The sequence below is a fragment of the Canis lupus genome, chromosome 6, assembly GCF_003254725.2.
Source record: "Canis lupus dingo isolate Sandy chromosome 6, ASM325472v2, whole genome shotgun sequence".
Taxonomy (NCBI): Eukaryota; Metazoa; Chordata; class Mammalia; order Carnivora; family Canidae; genus Canis; species Canis lupus.
In genome coordinates, this window is record NC_064248.1 from 18,491,319 (window position 1) to 18,508,166 (window position 16,848).

At 41.7% G+C, this 16,848-nt stretch overlaps 1 protein-coding gene across 6 annotated transcripts in view; it reads left to right on the forward strand.

Annotated features, from left to right (window-relative positions):
* XPO6 (exportin 6) overlaps window positions 1-16,848 on the forward strand; it is a 102,168-nt gene that overhangs the window by 61,305 nt on the left and 24,015 nt on the right. For 4 of the 6 annotated variants that reach the window (XM_025415674.3, XM_049110919.1, XM_025415672.3 and 1 more), the window contains 4 exons: window positions 805-914; window positions 9,473-9,581; window positions 11,280-11,372; window positions 12,557-12,626. In XM_025415674.3, the coding sequence (XP_025271459.1) occupies window positions 805-914; window positions 9,473-9,581; window positions 11,280-11,372; window positions 12,557-12,626 (382 nt within the window). The remainder of the gene's footprint in view (window positions 1-804; window positions 915-9,472; window positions 9,582-11,279; window positions 11,373-12,556; window positions 12,627-16,848) is intronic. The other 2 variants (XM_025415675.3, XM_049110918.1) reach the window with 1 other exon arrangement.

The following is a 16,848-nucleotide window of genomic DNA, read 5'->3' on the forward strand; positions in this document are numbered from 1 at the left end:
GTAGCAAGAAGTTGAGTGAATATAGAAGGGATTGAGGGTCACAAGTTGAAATAGAATATGTGCAAGAAGGACTAGATTTTGGAGAATATAGTGTCTGGATTTTGCATGAAATAGAATCTGAGAAATCAGAGCATTAGGATCCTACAAAGACTTGCTCTTCTCTCTTTACTTTGTCTTTATCAACATCTGTTTAGAGCTTGCAATTAGTCTGTTGGACTACCTCTCTTTCTGCAGAGGATTTGATGCCCGAGGGCCAGACTGAAGCTCATTTTCGGTCTGCTCTGTAGGAACACTGCAGCTGTTACTTTCTTAACCTTCAGATATGTGAACTTGTCACCTTTGGAGCCACTGGAGCTTGTTTTTGGTTTTGTAAGGGTATGTATTGGGAAGAGCATTGGTTGGGGGTAGAAGGACCTGCTCCTACTCCTGACCTTGAATAGATTGTGTCTCTGGATCTAAGTTTCTTTTTCTCTTAAAACAGATTTGAATTGGATCATCTTTGAGGGTCCCTCCCCCCACACCCCAGTCAATCTCAGATTTAAAGGTTGGCGTCTGCTCTGCTTATTTTGTAATTTGGTTGTCCTGCCTAATGATGTGTTTGTTCCATGGCACCCTTGTCTTGTTAGGATCACCAGGGCCCAGTCATGAAGACCATCTAAAAGACACCAGTTGTGGTTACCTGGAAGCAGAGGGAATCTAGGCTTATGGTTGTACCATTCTGGTGGAAATAAACACTGGTGGGTGTGTTTCTAAGGAGGAGTCGCATTAAGTAATCTCATTGTCTGGATTTCTTTTGCATCATAGCCTACTCATGAAGGTTACTTCTCTTGTTTGGATATCTGGACGCTCTTTTTGGACTATCTGACAAGTAAAATTAAAAGCCGTCTGGGAGACAAGGAAGCAGTTCTCAACAGGTAAACCCCAGAAACATTGATAACTAGAAATAGAAAATTTTGCCAGTTTTTCCTGTGGCCTGAAGGGGCAGCCATGCAGCCCAACCTCTTCAGTGAGACCAGGTCACATAAGCTGGTTAGGTAGTTAATGTCATTGTGCATATCTGTATTCTTTTTTTTCTCCCTTTTATCTCATTTTCTTAAAACATTTTTTTTTACTGGTTAAAAAAGTCATTTGTATTGTTAATGTTTTAGATATGACAGTGTTTTCATGAGTTTGTTTTTAAATGGCCCTATTTTAGAGATGAAAAACTGAAGTATTTATTAGATGAAATGATACGACATCTGGGATTTGCTTTAAAATAATCCACTGGGGATAGAGGGAAAAGCAGGTTGGCCATGTGTTGATAATTGATGTTGACCTGTATTGATGCTAACTTGGGGTTTATTATATTCTTGCTCTTTTGGTATGTGTTTGAAAATTCCTTAAAGTAATAAAGGCTTGTTGTGAAAAATAAGTATTTTAAAAACTAGGAAAAGATAAAAAAAAATATAGTTACCCATAATCCCACAGTCCAGCGATAGCTACTTTGTACTTTTTATTGTATTTTTTAAAAACAAAATGGGGGGCAGCCTGGGTGGCTCAGTGGTTTAGTGCCACCTTCAGCCCAGGGCGTGATACTGGAGACCCTGAATCGAGTCCCACGTCGGGCTCCCTGCATGGAGCCTGCTTCTCCCTCTGCCTGTGTTTCTGCCTCTCTCTCTCTCTCTGTCTCTCTCATGAATAAATAAAATCTTTAAAAAACAAAATGGAGAATGTTTCTTCCCCTCCATGTGTTTCTCAGGTCATTTTTCTTACTTGCAGGCAGAAGGTGTATTTCCTGTATATTATAGTTAATTCATTTCAGAAATGAAATAATGAGCTAATGTATCTAGAATGCTTGGCACATTATGAATGTTTGCTCAGTAAATGGCATCAGTGGTTGGTGGTGGAGACAGTGAACACCCCTTCCCCAAAAATATGCCAAATGGAGATGGTGAGGCGAATCCCTATTTGGGAAGAGGTTGGACTGACCCTCTTAAAACGCTTTGTATTGCTGAGGTTTTATGAGTTTTAAACATTCTAAACAGATTATTTGCATTCCAAGTTTAAAATTTGCACTTTTGTTCCCAAAACATTATTTTTGTGATTGCAAAATAGCTTCTAAGTTGCTATGGTAACGGGTCAAATGTGCTTTATGGGTAGTATACTCCTGTATCTGAAACTTCATTACATAACAGTAGATCCTGTTTTTGGTGAATTTGCCAGCTATAAGTAATTGTGTTTTTGAATGAGATTCTTCAAAGAAAAGGTATTTCCGCCCTATTCTCTATTTTGTATGCTGAACAGTTGTGTCCTTTAGTTCTGGGACTGTGCCTGATTTTGCTATATTTAGTGGTAGATATTCTTTCACATCTCCCAGGCTTGTTGGAAGAATAAACTGAGGAAATGATTAATATGCAAATGCTTTTTAAAGCACAGTACAAATGTGTTTTAGGTGTGGAGAATATGGTTTCATTGAGAAAGTATGTGCTGGCAGATTATTAGTATTAAATATACACTTGTGCACATTATTGTACCAACAGAAGAAGCAGTGGTTTAGAATTTAAATTCCTTTGCTGCTTCATGGGAGCAGTATTACTTTTGGTCAAGTTATATACTGATCACATTTCCTGTTGCAAAATACGCATGCTGATATCTCTTGCAGGATGGTTAGAATTCAAGGAAATCTTGTATATAAACTGCCTGGCACAGTATTTACCCTGTTTAAAGCACTCAATCATTGGTCACAGTGATGCCCACAACTGTGATAATAAGTAACAGGAGATGTTGCTGCCCTTTGCCGATGACTGTGGAGTTAAGTGATTGGGCCCTCTATCTGCACATGTTGACCTGCCTGCGCAAGCGTCTATCATCTGATGTCACAGTTGTCAGGGGCGATGACTGACCACTTTAAACTCTAGGAATTTTTCTCATTGATCGTTTGATCATCATTCTAAATGAGACTTTCTAATTTTTTATGATATTTAATTTAATTTAAATTTTATTTATTTATTTATTTATTTATTTATTTATTTATTTATTTATTTTTTAAAAGATTTTATTTATTCATAGAGAGAGAGAGAGAGAGAGAGGCAGGCAGAGACACAGGCAGAGGGAGGATAAGCAGGCATCATACAGAGAGCCCAACATGGGACCCGATCCAGGGTCTCCAGGATCATGCCCTGAGCTGCAGGCGGCACGAAACTGCTGCGCCACCGGGGCTGCCCTGACTTTGTTTTTTAAAGTATATACACTTAGAATACTTTTATGCCCTTGAAAAAACAAAACAAAAGCCCCAAACCTTCAAAGCTGGTCTGTGGGTTTTTTTTTTTTTTTTAAACCATTGAATAATAACCATCACCCTGGGAACTGGAAACTGTTGATCAGACATTGCCTAGGGTCTAGGGTTGCAGGCTGCAAAGAAGGGTGTATAAGGTAGTCCCCTGAGGGGCACAAAGAAAATAGTTGAATTTTAATGTCTATATTTTTCCTGTCACCTCTTACACTATATATTTATGCAGATGTATGCTCAGTTCTTTAAATGAAAGTTTTGAAATGTGGCAACCACTCTTCTAGGTTCTAAGAGACCCTAATATGTCAGAGATGTATTGTTCTGCAGAGGTAGCTGATAAAGAGTGCTGTCTACTGGTAATGACCCACTCATTTTAATAAAGCTCATAAATGGGATCAAATGTTTTTCAGCTGACAAAATTCATCTGAAAGAAGTTGAGGTGCTTTTGGAATCACATTTGTGGCTTGTGCCAGAATTTTAGAAGCAACTGATCTTGCAGGAATTAGTCAAGAATGTTTTCTTGGTGTCTTAAATGGGAAACGTAGGTGTGGTTAAGTGACAGAGGCAGCACTCAGTTCCTGTCCCTTGTGGTTTATAGGTTTTGCATCATTCATCACAACAAAGTGGTGTAGGCATTGTAGGCTATAAATTTAGAAGCACAAATGTACATGGATTTATTTTTGGACCTAGGAGCATTGGAGCTGTGCATGTTCTTTATTCACTGAGAATGCTCCAGAGTTTCTTGATCAGAGCTGCTGGGGACTTGCATCCCACTGTCAAAGGAATGTGTTCAGTAACATTGCCAGCTGAACAAAGCTACTGCTGGAGTTCATTGTCCAGATTGACCATTTTCAGGTGGTGGTTTGAGAAGACCTGAAGTTCAGGCTCCTTTTCCTCTGCTGTACTCTGGGGAGGGTTGTGCCTACTTACAAGCTGTTGAGAAAAGGAAGTGAACCAGTACATGTTTGGTACCTTGGCTGACAGTAGGTGTTTTGTGAATAAGTTCTGGTTTTCTTCTGTTCTCTCTCCCTCACTCCCTTCTCTGCTTGTCACTGTGAAAGCAGCCACCTGTGTAGAAACTTATTTTTACAGGAAGATGAGGAAACCTGAAGGGAGTTAAGCAACCTAAAGTTATTGAGTCATGTCCTGTTAGCCCCTTTGTCATGAGAGTACTGGCAAGTACTAGCCACAGACCATCCAGGGATTCCGGGTGACACTGGGTTGGACTGTAAACAACTGTGGGTGAGCGTGAGAAAACCTGCTGCCCTTTCTTTCCGGGTGGGTTTTTCTGCTTAAGAAAAAGGAAGTGCCATTACAGCACATGGCATTTTGATAACAGTTAATATAAGGTGTTAACTAGTTAACTAGGTTTGTGTCAGGGCTCTAGTAGATTTCTAGGTCCTGTGAGGAAAAATCCATGCTGTTGATGGCCCCAGAGAGTAAATGAGTAGAGTCTTGGTTATTTCTTTGAGTTGAGAAAGTGGTCCAGGGTTCTGCTCCAGTCCTTTGTAGTCACCTGATTTAGACTTTTGTCTGTTTCTTGCCTGTGCATTTATTCATTTTTTTTGCTCATTTGTACTTTGACTTATCATTTGTTTACTGAACACCTACTATGTAGTTGCCCCACCATGTACAGCTTTTTTTTAACTCAGACGTTAGAGTGCTTTGGGATCATATTTGTGGCTCAAGGCACACAGATCTATGGGTTTATTTCCATTGCATGTTTAAGCATGTAATGCTACAAATTTCCCTCTGAGCACTGCTTTAGCTGTGTCTACCAGATTGTCATATGTTCTATTTTCCTTTGTTTGCTGAAGAGATTTTCTGATTTCTCTTGGGCTCATCTCTTTGTTTAACTTCCAAATATTTGATTTCCCATCTATCTTGTTACTATTTTCTAGTTACTGTGATCTGCAAAGATAGTTTGTATGATTTCAGTTTTTTTCAACTTGCTAAGGTTTGTTTTATGACTTAGTTTTCTTGGTGATTGTCCATACTGCACTTGACAAGAGTGTGTATTCTGCTGTTGTTGGGTGAGGTATTCTGTAGATGTCGGTTAGGTCAGGTTGGCGGATGGCATTCTGTGTGTCCTCTGTCATGTTCTGTCAGCAGGAGAGAGGCAGGTTCTCTGGGTATAATTCTGGATTTACAATGTCTTCTTTCAGCCCTATTATTTTTGCTTCATTTATTCGGAGACTCTGTTAGTTTCACACAAATTTAGTTTCCCTTTTCAATTTTTTGTTGTTTGATGATACCTCTGAGTGTTGTAGAGGTCACTCTGGTATTATAGTATATCTGCTTTTCACATTAACATTTCACTACTGCGAGTGTATGTGGAAACTTCACCACCACATAGATCCTTTGCCCTCCCTTCTTTGTATTGAGGTTGCCATGTTTTACATCTATATTCATGGAAAACACCATCAATGTTTTACTTTTGCTTTCATCCATCATTAATATTTTTAAAGATCTTAAGAGGAGCAAATACTAGAGAAATGATATTTACCGAAATACTTGCCAATTCTCTTGCTTTTGTCCTTCATTCTTGAGGTTCCAGGTATCATTCTCGTGGTCATTTACCTTCTGTGTTAATCAGCTCAGGCTGCCATAACAAAATACCACTGGCCGTTTTATAGGCCTTATCTCCAAAGTTAAATGGGGTTAAGGCTTCAATGTAAATATTTTGAGTGGACCCAATTCAGTCCCTAGCACCTTCTATCTGAAAAGCCTTATGGAGGATGGTTGTAATAGCTGCCTTAAAAGTCTTTGGTAATTCCAGTGTGCCATCATCTTGAAATCAGCTTCTGTTGGTTGTTTTTCCCTTGATAAATGGTCAGTGCCTCCACATTCTTTGTATGTTGACTCATATTCTGGGTCCTTTTACCTGTTTATCCTACCAGCCTCAGGCATGACTTCCATCTCCAAAGTCACCTTGTGGTTAGAAATGGATGCTGCATTTACAGACCCCATACCCACGATTCTGATTCAGGTAGCAGGAATGAGAAAGGGAGAAATTGGACAAAAGATGCTCTGAAAGAGGCTTGGCCTAATGACTTCTCTTAGTTATATCCTCAACCACTGCCATCTACAGGGGAGGCTGGGAAATGGTAATCTTCCAGTTGCCTCAGTGCCAGTTGTCTAACTGAAGTGCCTCTTTCAGTTGTCTAACTGAAAGAGAAAGGAAGAAAGGGTATTGGGTAGGTCACCAGAGTCTGTTACACCCATACACTCTCCCCGCCTTCATCAAACACTTTGGGGGAGCAGTTACTATCTAAGTGTGCTTTAGCCTGGTTCCTAGTTGGGTATAATTTTTTATGTGATAATTTTTTTTTCCCCCCAGCTAGAGTTGCTAACTGCCAGTAGGGTTTTAGGTCTAATTTAGGATTATCCTATGCATACAAAGTCTTTAAATTCCCTTTTAGCAAGGTAATTTGTAGATGACAAGTTTCATCTGCCCTTTAGTCTGAAGTAGATTTTCTTTCCTAGAAAAATTGTGAAAATGCATTGGTCCATCATAGCAATTTATAGCATAAAACTTCTATAACTAACTTTAGGAATTTTTTGTCTGAGCAAATGGCAAATATAAGCTCCAGGCTTAAGTGTTTGATCTTAACTTTCTCTGAAGTCTACTGAAATAGGATTTTGAGACTATTGGCAATTTTTCCTTTAGATACTATTTTTTTTAAGATTTTATTTATTCATGAGAGACAGAGAGAGAGAGAGAGAGAGAGAGAGAAGAGACACAGGCAGAGGGAGAAGCAGGTTCTATGCAGGGAGCCTGACATAGGACTCGATCCTGGGTCTCCAGGATCATGCCCTGGGCTGAAGGCGGCGCTAAACTGCTGAGCCACCTGGGCTGCCCATTTTATTAGTGATAGTGCCAATAGATACTGCCTATTTTATTAGTGATTTTCGCTGCCAGCATTTGTTTCTGGGGCATGTTCAGTTACCCATCTAGCCTAGGTTGTTAAATCATTTGCAAACGCTGAGGGGGAGAGGTGGTCAGTGTTTCTGTCTTAGTGGAAAAAATGTGCTCTTACACTCACCAAACTGCAATGTGACAGTTCAGGAGGATCCTAATGGAGTTTTTAGACTGTCTTTAACGTGTCTCATTACAGGAGTTGTAACTTAGACTAGATGGTGTATTTGATCTTGGCATTAAATACGTTTTAGCTTTGGTTAGCTTGTCCTGGTACTCACCTGCATTGGATTAGATGGTTTATTAGGTAGGGTCCTGTCAGGAAAATGGAAACCAGACTTAATTATTTTAAGAATTCAGTGTAGGAAATTACCAGTTTCACTGGTGTTGGAGGATTGGAAGAGCTAGAAGGAAACACCGAGATTAGGCAGATAAAAACTACAGGGAGCAGCCCCACTCGAAGGGCTGAGGGTACAACGAAAGAGGTGGAGTTTTTAAAATCTAGATCAGAGGGATAGGCCTCATGCAGCCAGAGCTCAGGTCTCTGAGGAGAGGGTAGCACCCAGCTGCCATAGGAGCTCAGATGAAGGGCCCCATGGAGCTGATATTCAGAGGAGGGAGTGCAAGCTGGTATCTGCTGGTACCTGCTGGTACCTCTGAAAGTGCATGAGGCTGGTTCTAGGAATGGGGAAGTGGAAAGTGGAACCATTTATTACCGCCAGGTCATGGTTGACTGAAGCAGTTGTGCCAGAACAGGGAGCCCACAGGAGGATTGGTGTGCCTGTGCCCCCTCTACCTCTGGGTCTTCCTGCAGTGCCCCTGCTGCAGAACCTCCAGGCAGAGAAGTGTGCTCTGTGCACTCTCAGCCCCCAGCATCCCTAGGTATGCGGTAGATCGGTGCTGAGTGCCTGGCATGGGTGCCCAGCTTTATGAGTGGGAGTAGTCTCTGAACCTACCTTAGAAATGTTTCAGGACAGATAGGCAGCTGGTTTGTTCTTGAAAATTAGTGGTTTGTTGGTCCTTGTGGTGCAGTTGCTGCATATAACTTGGTGTCTTCTGAGGTGGGTTCTTACCACATGTGGGAAATATCCAGGCCTGGGGCTTTAAATGTTTCTTTGAGGAGTTCTTAGATATAGGTCAAAGGGCAGGGTTTCCCCAGACTTTTTCCATTTCTTACTTTAGGTTTTAAGTGTTCTGAAAAATTGACTGAAGGTAAGGTTTTGGGGAGTGGGTGGAGCAGGATCAAAGATCATTGTTGGTTTATGTGGAGAGCATGGAATGTTGAATTCTGGAGCCCCAACTTCAAATCACCTAGCTTGGTGACCTCAGGCAGTTTACTTAACTTTTATTAATTCTGATTTCCTCATCAGAAAAACACCAGTAGTGACACCTACTTCTCACAGGTATTAAAAGGATTGAATTATTGAATTGAATCATATATTGAATTAGTATAAGTTGATGTTTGTATATAATTACCTGTAATCCCCAGAGCAAACCATTGAGAAAATAACCCACAAATGCATGGTGAAAGAAATGACAAGAGAATGAAAACGGCACACTAGGAATTATCGGTAAACAAAAGGAAGGTGGTCATAGAGGAACAGAACAAAAGCTATGACTTGGAGGAAATAGGTAGCACAGTAGCAGAAGTCCCTCCTTTTCAGTAATGACATTAAACGTGCAGAATTAACTTCTCTGGTTTAAAAAGCAGTGATTGTCAGAATAGATTAAAAAAACATGTTCCAACTACATGTTGTCTATAGTAAGATTCCAGTTTCAAAGACGCAAATAGGTTGAAAGTAAAATCTGTTCCATGCAGGCAGTAACCAAAAGAGATTCAGGCTATGCTAATATCAGGTTGAACAGACTTTAAAATACGAGTAGCTGCTGGCAGGGCAGGGTGGGGGGTGGGTGGGTCGGTTAAGCATCCAACTCTTGATCTCAGCTCAGGTCTTATCTCAGGGGTGTGAGATGGAGCTCTGCATCGGGCTTCATGCTGAACATAGAGTCTACTTTAAAAACAAAAAAGTGGCTGCCAGGGAAAAGGAAGGATATCATCTAATGATAAAAGGTTAGTCCATCAAGAAGGTGCCGGAACATAGTGAAATGAATAACTACCCCTGCTACCATTGCACTTAGCCCACAAACTAAATCTAGTTAACATGCTGTTTGTATGTGATAATCCAGCAGGGATGCTGTTCTTTCTCATAGTGCAGGAGACCCTTTCAAAATCCTAGGCTAAAAGCCTGCTGTCACCTGATGTTGAATTTCTCCCTGCCACATAGGTACGAAGATGCTCTAGTCCTCTTGCTCACGGAGGTGTTGAATCGAATCCAGTTCAGATACAATCAGGCCCAATTGGAGGAGCTGGATGACGAGACTTTGGATGACGATGTAAGCGGCATGTCCTAATCAACCTTAGTCATTGTCGTGTTTTGGTGTGAGTCCAAACGGAGACTTGGAACCTGTAAGCTCTCTGCTCTGGAGCCAAAGTAGCCTTACAGTTTGAGTTGTGCATATGAAGGTTACAGATGACCTTGAATGGTGCGGGGCTTAGGGATGCTGACCACCTGCAGTTAAAAATCTGAATATAACTTTTGACTCTCACACAACTGCTAACAGCCTAATTATTCACTGGAAGGCTTATCAACCAACGGTCACTTAATCTGTATTTTGTATGTTATATGTATTATATATGCTGTATTCTTACAGTGAACTAAGCTAGACAAAAGAAAATGTTATTAAAATCATAAGAGAAAATAAATTTCCAGTATTGTACTGTTTAGTAAAAAAAAAATTCCCATATAACTGGACCTGTACAGTTCACACCCCTGTTGTTCAAGGGTCAGCTGTATATCCTAGGCATCTTTTTGGGTTAATTATAAAATGAAGTTGACAGGCATTTTTATCTGTATGAACTAGAGATATAAGCCGAGAAACCATATGCACAATGAGGAGAGATTTAGTAAGGGCTGTGCCCTCCTCTAGTTCCTCTGCCTCGCACCCACACCTCTGCTCCCCATTCTGGGGAACAAACAAAAGTCAGGTGGATGCAGGTGGAAATAAAGAACAACTTAAATGGTAAGCCTAGAATGGTAGGAAGTCTCTCTTGAGTATGTTTTGTAAATCAGTGTCTTAAAATCAATCTTGAATTTATTGATGCTGGTGTGCCCATCATGGATAAAGAAAATATGTTGAAGGACATAATTCTTATGATCCTTTTTCTTAACCACCATGCACTGTAGAATTTTCAAAATAACAGTGACAGTGGCATGGTTGAGACCTTAAGGGTGGCCATGTTTGGGTTAGAAGGAGCCTTATACTTGAAACCCAAAGGCCTTAGGCCCAAAGGAGATAGACATGTAGGCCTTCAGTATCTCTGAGCCTTAATCTCCTCTCCCAAAAGGAGAGGAATGTGTCTGACTAGCCTGTGCTGACAGTTATATGATGGTAGCTTATAGAAGGATTGGCTAAATGCCTGGCACATTGTCGGTGCTTGGTAAACGTGAGCTTCACTTCTTGTTAACCATATGATTTAGTACAGTGCTTCTCATATTTGAGCATGGTTAAAAATCACTGGGACAGCTTGTTAAATAGACTTTGCTTTGGAGCTGGGGACCACAGAATTTGTATTACCTATAAGCCCACAGGAGAAGCTGGTGCCGCCCAGTCTGTGGACCATACTTTGAGTGGCATTGATATAGTCCGTATACTGATTAGGAAGGTAGTGATGGACTATCTCAGAAGTTAAGGAATGAGTGACCACTTCCTATAGCTAGGACGTCAGAAAGGAGGCTTGAGCACTTCACAGGAGCTTTTTAAAATATCCATATTCCTGTGACCGTAAGAGAAGAATTAGATCATTCTTTGTGGATTCTGTGCTGAGGGCATAACTTTTTATGAATTCATTGGATTGAAAAAAAGTACTCTAGATTGATCTTTTTAAAGTACTAAATAACCCAGTGCCATCATAAGCCATTTCTTTAAGATCTTATGTCTGAGAGTGGACTTGAGGTTGTGGATAAATGGGCAGGGGAGATGACAGGACTCTGTCTTTCTGGGAGAGCTGATCCTTTTGTGTTTCCCCCGCAGCAGCAGACAGAGTGGCAGCGGTACTTACGCCAGAGCTTGGAGGTAGTGGCCAAAGTGATGGAGCTCCTTCCCACACACGCCTTCTCAACACTGGTAACTCACCACTTGGAGGGGAATGAAGAGCCTATTTCTTTTTCCCTGAACATGTAGCATGAGTAGTAAGCTTTATTGCTCATGGGTATTTAAAAAATAAATAAATAAAAATAAATCTATACACACACACACACATTTTATGTGTGTGTGTGTGTGCATATATATATATATATATATATGAAAGAGAATAATAATTACCATAACCGACCCTCAAGTTTAACAAGTTAACATTTCCCCCCAAATATTTTAAATCAGCTTTTAGAAGCACTGTTTTTCTTTCCTAAACTCTTGGATGTAATAGGAATTTTCCTAATGCCTTCATGCCTGTGTCAGTAACTCAAAAATGGCCAGGCCACGTAGAAGACTTACTTAAAAGCATTGCTGGAAAGTGAGCCTTTTGTAAAGCTCATCGCTAGCACTCTGCCTATATTTATGTGCTAGAATCTTAGTCATAAGGACTGCTTTCATTCACTAAGTGGTGCTTGTTATTTGAGGAGATTTCACTAAGCCCAGCTCTTCTTCAAGGGCAAGATGATTTGGGGGGCTTGTGTTCTCTAGGAGAAAGTGCTGTTGTGTTTTGCCAGCTGCCTTTCATAGGGGCCTGTCACATTAAAGTCTGATCTTTATCTTAATATTGAGTTAGCAGCTTTAGAAAGAAAATACAGCTTTGGTTATGAGGGTCCTGTCTGCTAAATGAGTAGGGGAATCTGACTTCCAAAAAATTTGGCCTGTCTTTTCATTTTGCCATGCACTTCAATAAGGCATATCTGGTAGTTCTTTCCAGAATAGAGTTTCCTTTGGAATTGAAGGGAGATAAATAGACCCTGTCTCTGAGCTATAGAAGGTATAGATCATTTGGGGTTTGATGTCCTCTTTTAGGAACATTGCAGTTATGACAGCCATACCCAGCATCCACTGCTTCACTTAGTTAAAGAGTATTGAACTGATATGTTGTTTTCTTTTTTATTCCAAACATTAATTGGTGGTGTGAATTGTAGAAATTGTTGAGAGCAGGCACCAAATGGAGACACTTCTGCTTAGCTGCCTGTGAAGGTTCCCAGAGAAAAGTTTCTTTTATCTGATGCCCCCCCCCATAGATGATTGTAATGTTTTAATGTTAAAATGCTATTAAAATTTGCATTTATGTTTTTTTTTTTTTTTAATCTTTGTTTCTTTGTTTTCAGTTCCCAGTTCTTCAGGACAATTTAGAAGTTTATCTGGGGTTACAGCAGTTTATAGTTACTTCAGGGTCAGGTAAACTGGTTTTTATTTTCTAATTTAACCAACATTAAGAAAAATACTGGGCTGATATTTAATTACTGCTGTCTTTGCTGTTGGAACATGATTTCTCTGCTGTTACCTCCCCACCAGAATAGAGTTTCCTTTGGAATTGAAGGGAGGGAAGTTATCTCTCCTCACTTCTACATAGGGAAAGCTTTTTAAAAGAATCATGGTCAAAAGGAGCTGTGGGGGGAGGTAAAAGATGAGGTTTTGACAGTGTGTTCTGAAGAGGTGGGGGGGGCGCTAGTTTGGAGCAGAGAGAGGGAGGACTTTGAAAACCCCCCCAGCAATTAGAATATTTACTTATGTCTTTTAAACCAGCAAGTACGCTAGGGAAAAATAGCCTTGGGCTTCTGTGCTTTGTGCTCTTTGCTCCCTGGTGTTCAGAAGCAGGAGGACCCAGTGGCTCTGGAGGAGGCACATGTTTCCAGCTTGTAACTCTCCTCTTGTAGATGGCCCATGGGAGGCCTGGTCATGGCTGGGTTGAAAGACTTAGGGTGACCTTTTGTAGGCTTTGCCTGCCTGGTGTTTAGGCTCTGCATTTTGGGGTTATTTTGTTGATAACAATAACAGCTTCCGTTTGGAGAACGTGCACTACCTGCCTGGCACTGTGTAGTATTGGTCTATGTTCTCCTTAACTCTTTTGGCTGTCCTGGAGCTTAGAGGACTGATACCACTGACTCCTGTTTTGTGGAAGAGGAAATTGATGTCCAGAGATGTTCATTTTTCCCAGGATGGTGTAAGAGGGAAGGATTGAAGAGTTGAATTAACTCAAATCTGACAACAATTTTGCTAGCTGCAAACACGGGAAACTTAATCATTGCACTTGCAGATGCACCTGTGCTCACCCCACTGCTCAGCCAGCCACTCCCCCCCCACCCCCAATCTCTGGTGGCCATGTCCTACTGCTCTTCCTCACAATGTCTCCCCTCTGGGAGTTGTGCCTGGCCTTGGCCTCCAGTCCCTCTGTTGTGTAACTGTTGTCTCAGCCTGGCACACAGCCGCCGTGGGTACAGACAATCTCCTGGACGAGCTTGTTATTCATGGCAGAGCCTCCATAAGAGGCTCTTTTGGAGGCTGCCCTTCTTAGTGGCCTGTGACGTTTGTTTCCATGACTCTATTAGCTTCTAAATAATCCACTGGGCCCCAGGAGGTTGATGGGACTTGGCATGCCCCAAAGTTTGTAGATAGGCTAAGAACAACTTAAAAAGAACTTTAAAAGACCACTTTTCAAAGCAAACATGCATGTAAAATATTCTGTCAACATTAATGAAAATCCTTTGACTGTGTACCAGTGCCACACGTTTCCAGCATCCATTCTTGGGGAAAAAATTGTGCCCTGGTGGTCTCTCCCTCAGGGCCACTCATCAAATTAGAATGTACTCAGCATCCTCAGTACATTATTCTTGATCTTTAAAAAAGTGGAGCAAACACCCCTCTCCCCCTGCATTGACCCCTATGTTCCTTTTCGGGATTGTAGCTGCCTTCTTTATGTTACATTGAGTCTGTCTTCAGGCAAAAATCTGAGTGATTCTTAAATCCTTTTTCTGAGAGGTAACTGGTAACTTAGAATTTCTCATCCGAGAAGGATAAGCTGATTTATTTTTCCCTACATGAAATATCATATACCTGGTTCTCATTGAGAGCCATTTACTGGCAATTTCACAGTGTACTTGGTATTTCCAGATCGTTTATAAATCTTATCCCTAACGCTGACCTTGGTGCATACTCCAGGGGCAAATCCTCTCAGGCCAAAGAAATATTTCCCATTTTAAAACAAGCTCTCTTATCCATGGCAAAGCATTCCCCATCCCTTGTTGGCTCCAAAGCCAAGTTTCCAATGCAAAGCCTACTAAAAAGATGGAAACTCTGAATACATTTTGTTCTCTGGTTCCCATGGTCATTCACCTTCTCAGATAAGCTCTGTGTTGTAATGGCAGCCTTACTGCCTCATAACAAACTGTGGTGTCTTCCTCTTGACAGGGTGCCCCTCACGTTAACATGTACTGCTTCTCACCAGCCTGTAATTCTTGGGTCTCCCCTGGAGCCCGTGTAGACTGGAGTCTTACTGCTTACCACTGCTGGTCTTCTACCTCCATGTCTCTGATTAGGTCCAAGGCAAGACATGTTGTCGCTGTGGTATCTCAGTGGCTACACATCTCTTCCCCTGGGGGGTCACTCTTTGCTCCCGTTGTTGATTGTTCTCACCGTCTGTGGGTTGAGAAGTCCTGTCTTTGGTTGTTGTGTATCTTACATTCTTTGTTCTGCTGGGGTTTATATACGACCTACTTGTTCTCTCAGAGTGAAATTCCTCAAATGCCGATTTTTACACCCCTACTTCCCCACTCCCCAACAGAGAGAAGAGTGAGTTATATTTCACATTAAAATGTTTTTTTCTCAGGGCAGTGATTTGCCAGGGAGCTGTCCTTTGGACGTGGTAAAGGGTGCATCTCGACAGCTTCAGGGTGATTTTGCTTTATGGGAGAGAGAACTTCAGTGTGGCCATGATATTTTCTCTTTCAAAAACCTCTGTAGCAGTAATTCCCCTCTGAGGGTTCCCCTTTGCAGATAATTCTTTGCTATTAGAGGGCCATCTAAGCCTTCACCAAATAGAATAAGATGTGGGTGGTTTGGAACAGTTTTCTCAGTGGGAACTCAGGCCTGCCCCTCGAGTTGAGGTGATTGCTTGCAGTGTTTTGTGCTACTGGTAGTATGAGGGTTCTAGGCCAGGGGGTGGCAACTTTGATTTGGGGTACTTCCTGTGCACTTGTCTGCCTTGCAGCTGCAGTTTGCATTAATGTGAACCTTCCATGGCACATGTGTATTCAGTTTAATTATATGGAATTGCAGTTTTGGTTGGTCAGAAATGGTTAAACATCAGGAATTTCTTATGGTTCAGACTAATAGTTTAAAATCACAGTAATCCCAAGCTGTTTTTTATTCTAAGTACTGCTCTTTGTTTAACAAATTCAGGTGGGTTTTAGGGGAACGGGTCAGGATGTCAAGGATTCTCAGTAGAGGGTGACATGGGAAATGAAGGGACCCAGGGGTGTATTTCAGCCAAGAGGAGAATCTTCTTCACCTCTCCCCAAGACTGCCATATGTCAGTCAGCAGGCTTAGGCTTGTTTTGTATTCCCTCAAGGGGTGGGACCAGGTATGATAATAAGGAATTGGCGGGTGTGGGGTTCGAATGGGGGACACTTTTCCCCTCATTGTTTCTGACCAAGCTGTTTTTTTTTTTTTTTTTTTAATATTTTATTTATTTATTTAGGATAGTCACAGAGAGAGAGAGAGAGAGGCAGAGACACAGGCAGAGGGAGAAGCAGGCTCCACGCACCGGGAGCCCGATGTGGGATTCGATCCCGGGTCTCCAGGATCGCGCCCTGGGCCAAAGGCAGGCGCCAAACCGCTGCGCCACCCAGGGATCCCCTGACCAAGCTGTTTAAAGATGGAAGACTCTCTGGAGAGGCATCGGGAACAGACCCCAGGGGCAGTTCTGGGAGGAGGCCCTGCCTCAGGTGTATTCATGTGGATCAGGCACAAGGGGACAGGCCTGCTCGGGATGACTTAATGACTATTAGGAACTGTACTCCAGTGGAAACCTACTTTAGGGTGGTATCTTGCTTTGGTTTTTAAAAGAGAAACAGAATGTTCCCCTTCGTGTTTATTTATTTATTTATTTTTAAAGATTTATTTATTTATTTATTTATTCATGAGAGACACAGAGAGAGAGAGAGGCAGAGACAGGCAGAGGGGAGAAGCAGGCTCCACGCAGGAAGCCCAATGTGGGACTCATTCCGAGTCTCCAGGGTCACGCCCTGGGCTGAAGGCAGGCACTAAACCATATTGCCTTGGGGAAGGAGGGCTGGCCTTGTCTCTTTGGCCTCTACTACCCCCACATCCAGTTCCAGGGTAGAGTTTTCTTTTTCTTTTTTTTTTTTTTTCAGGGTAGAGTTTTCTTAAAGCTTTATTTCTACAGCCTTAAACTTTGTTGGTATGCAAAGGAAGAACACATTTTAGTTTACCCTGGGAATCAGTTACTTAGCTGTAACCTGAAAATCCTAGACATTCAGAAGGTACATAATTGTGGTGCTTTTGTTAGCTGGGAGAGGAGAGGCAGTGTTCTCTGCACGTGACCGAGAATACTTCTGGTTCTGTCTGTTCCCTGGGTTCATCTGGCTGGCCGTGTGGGGT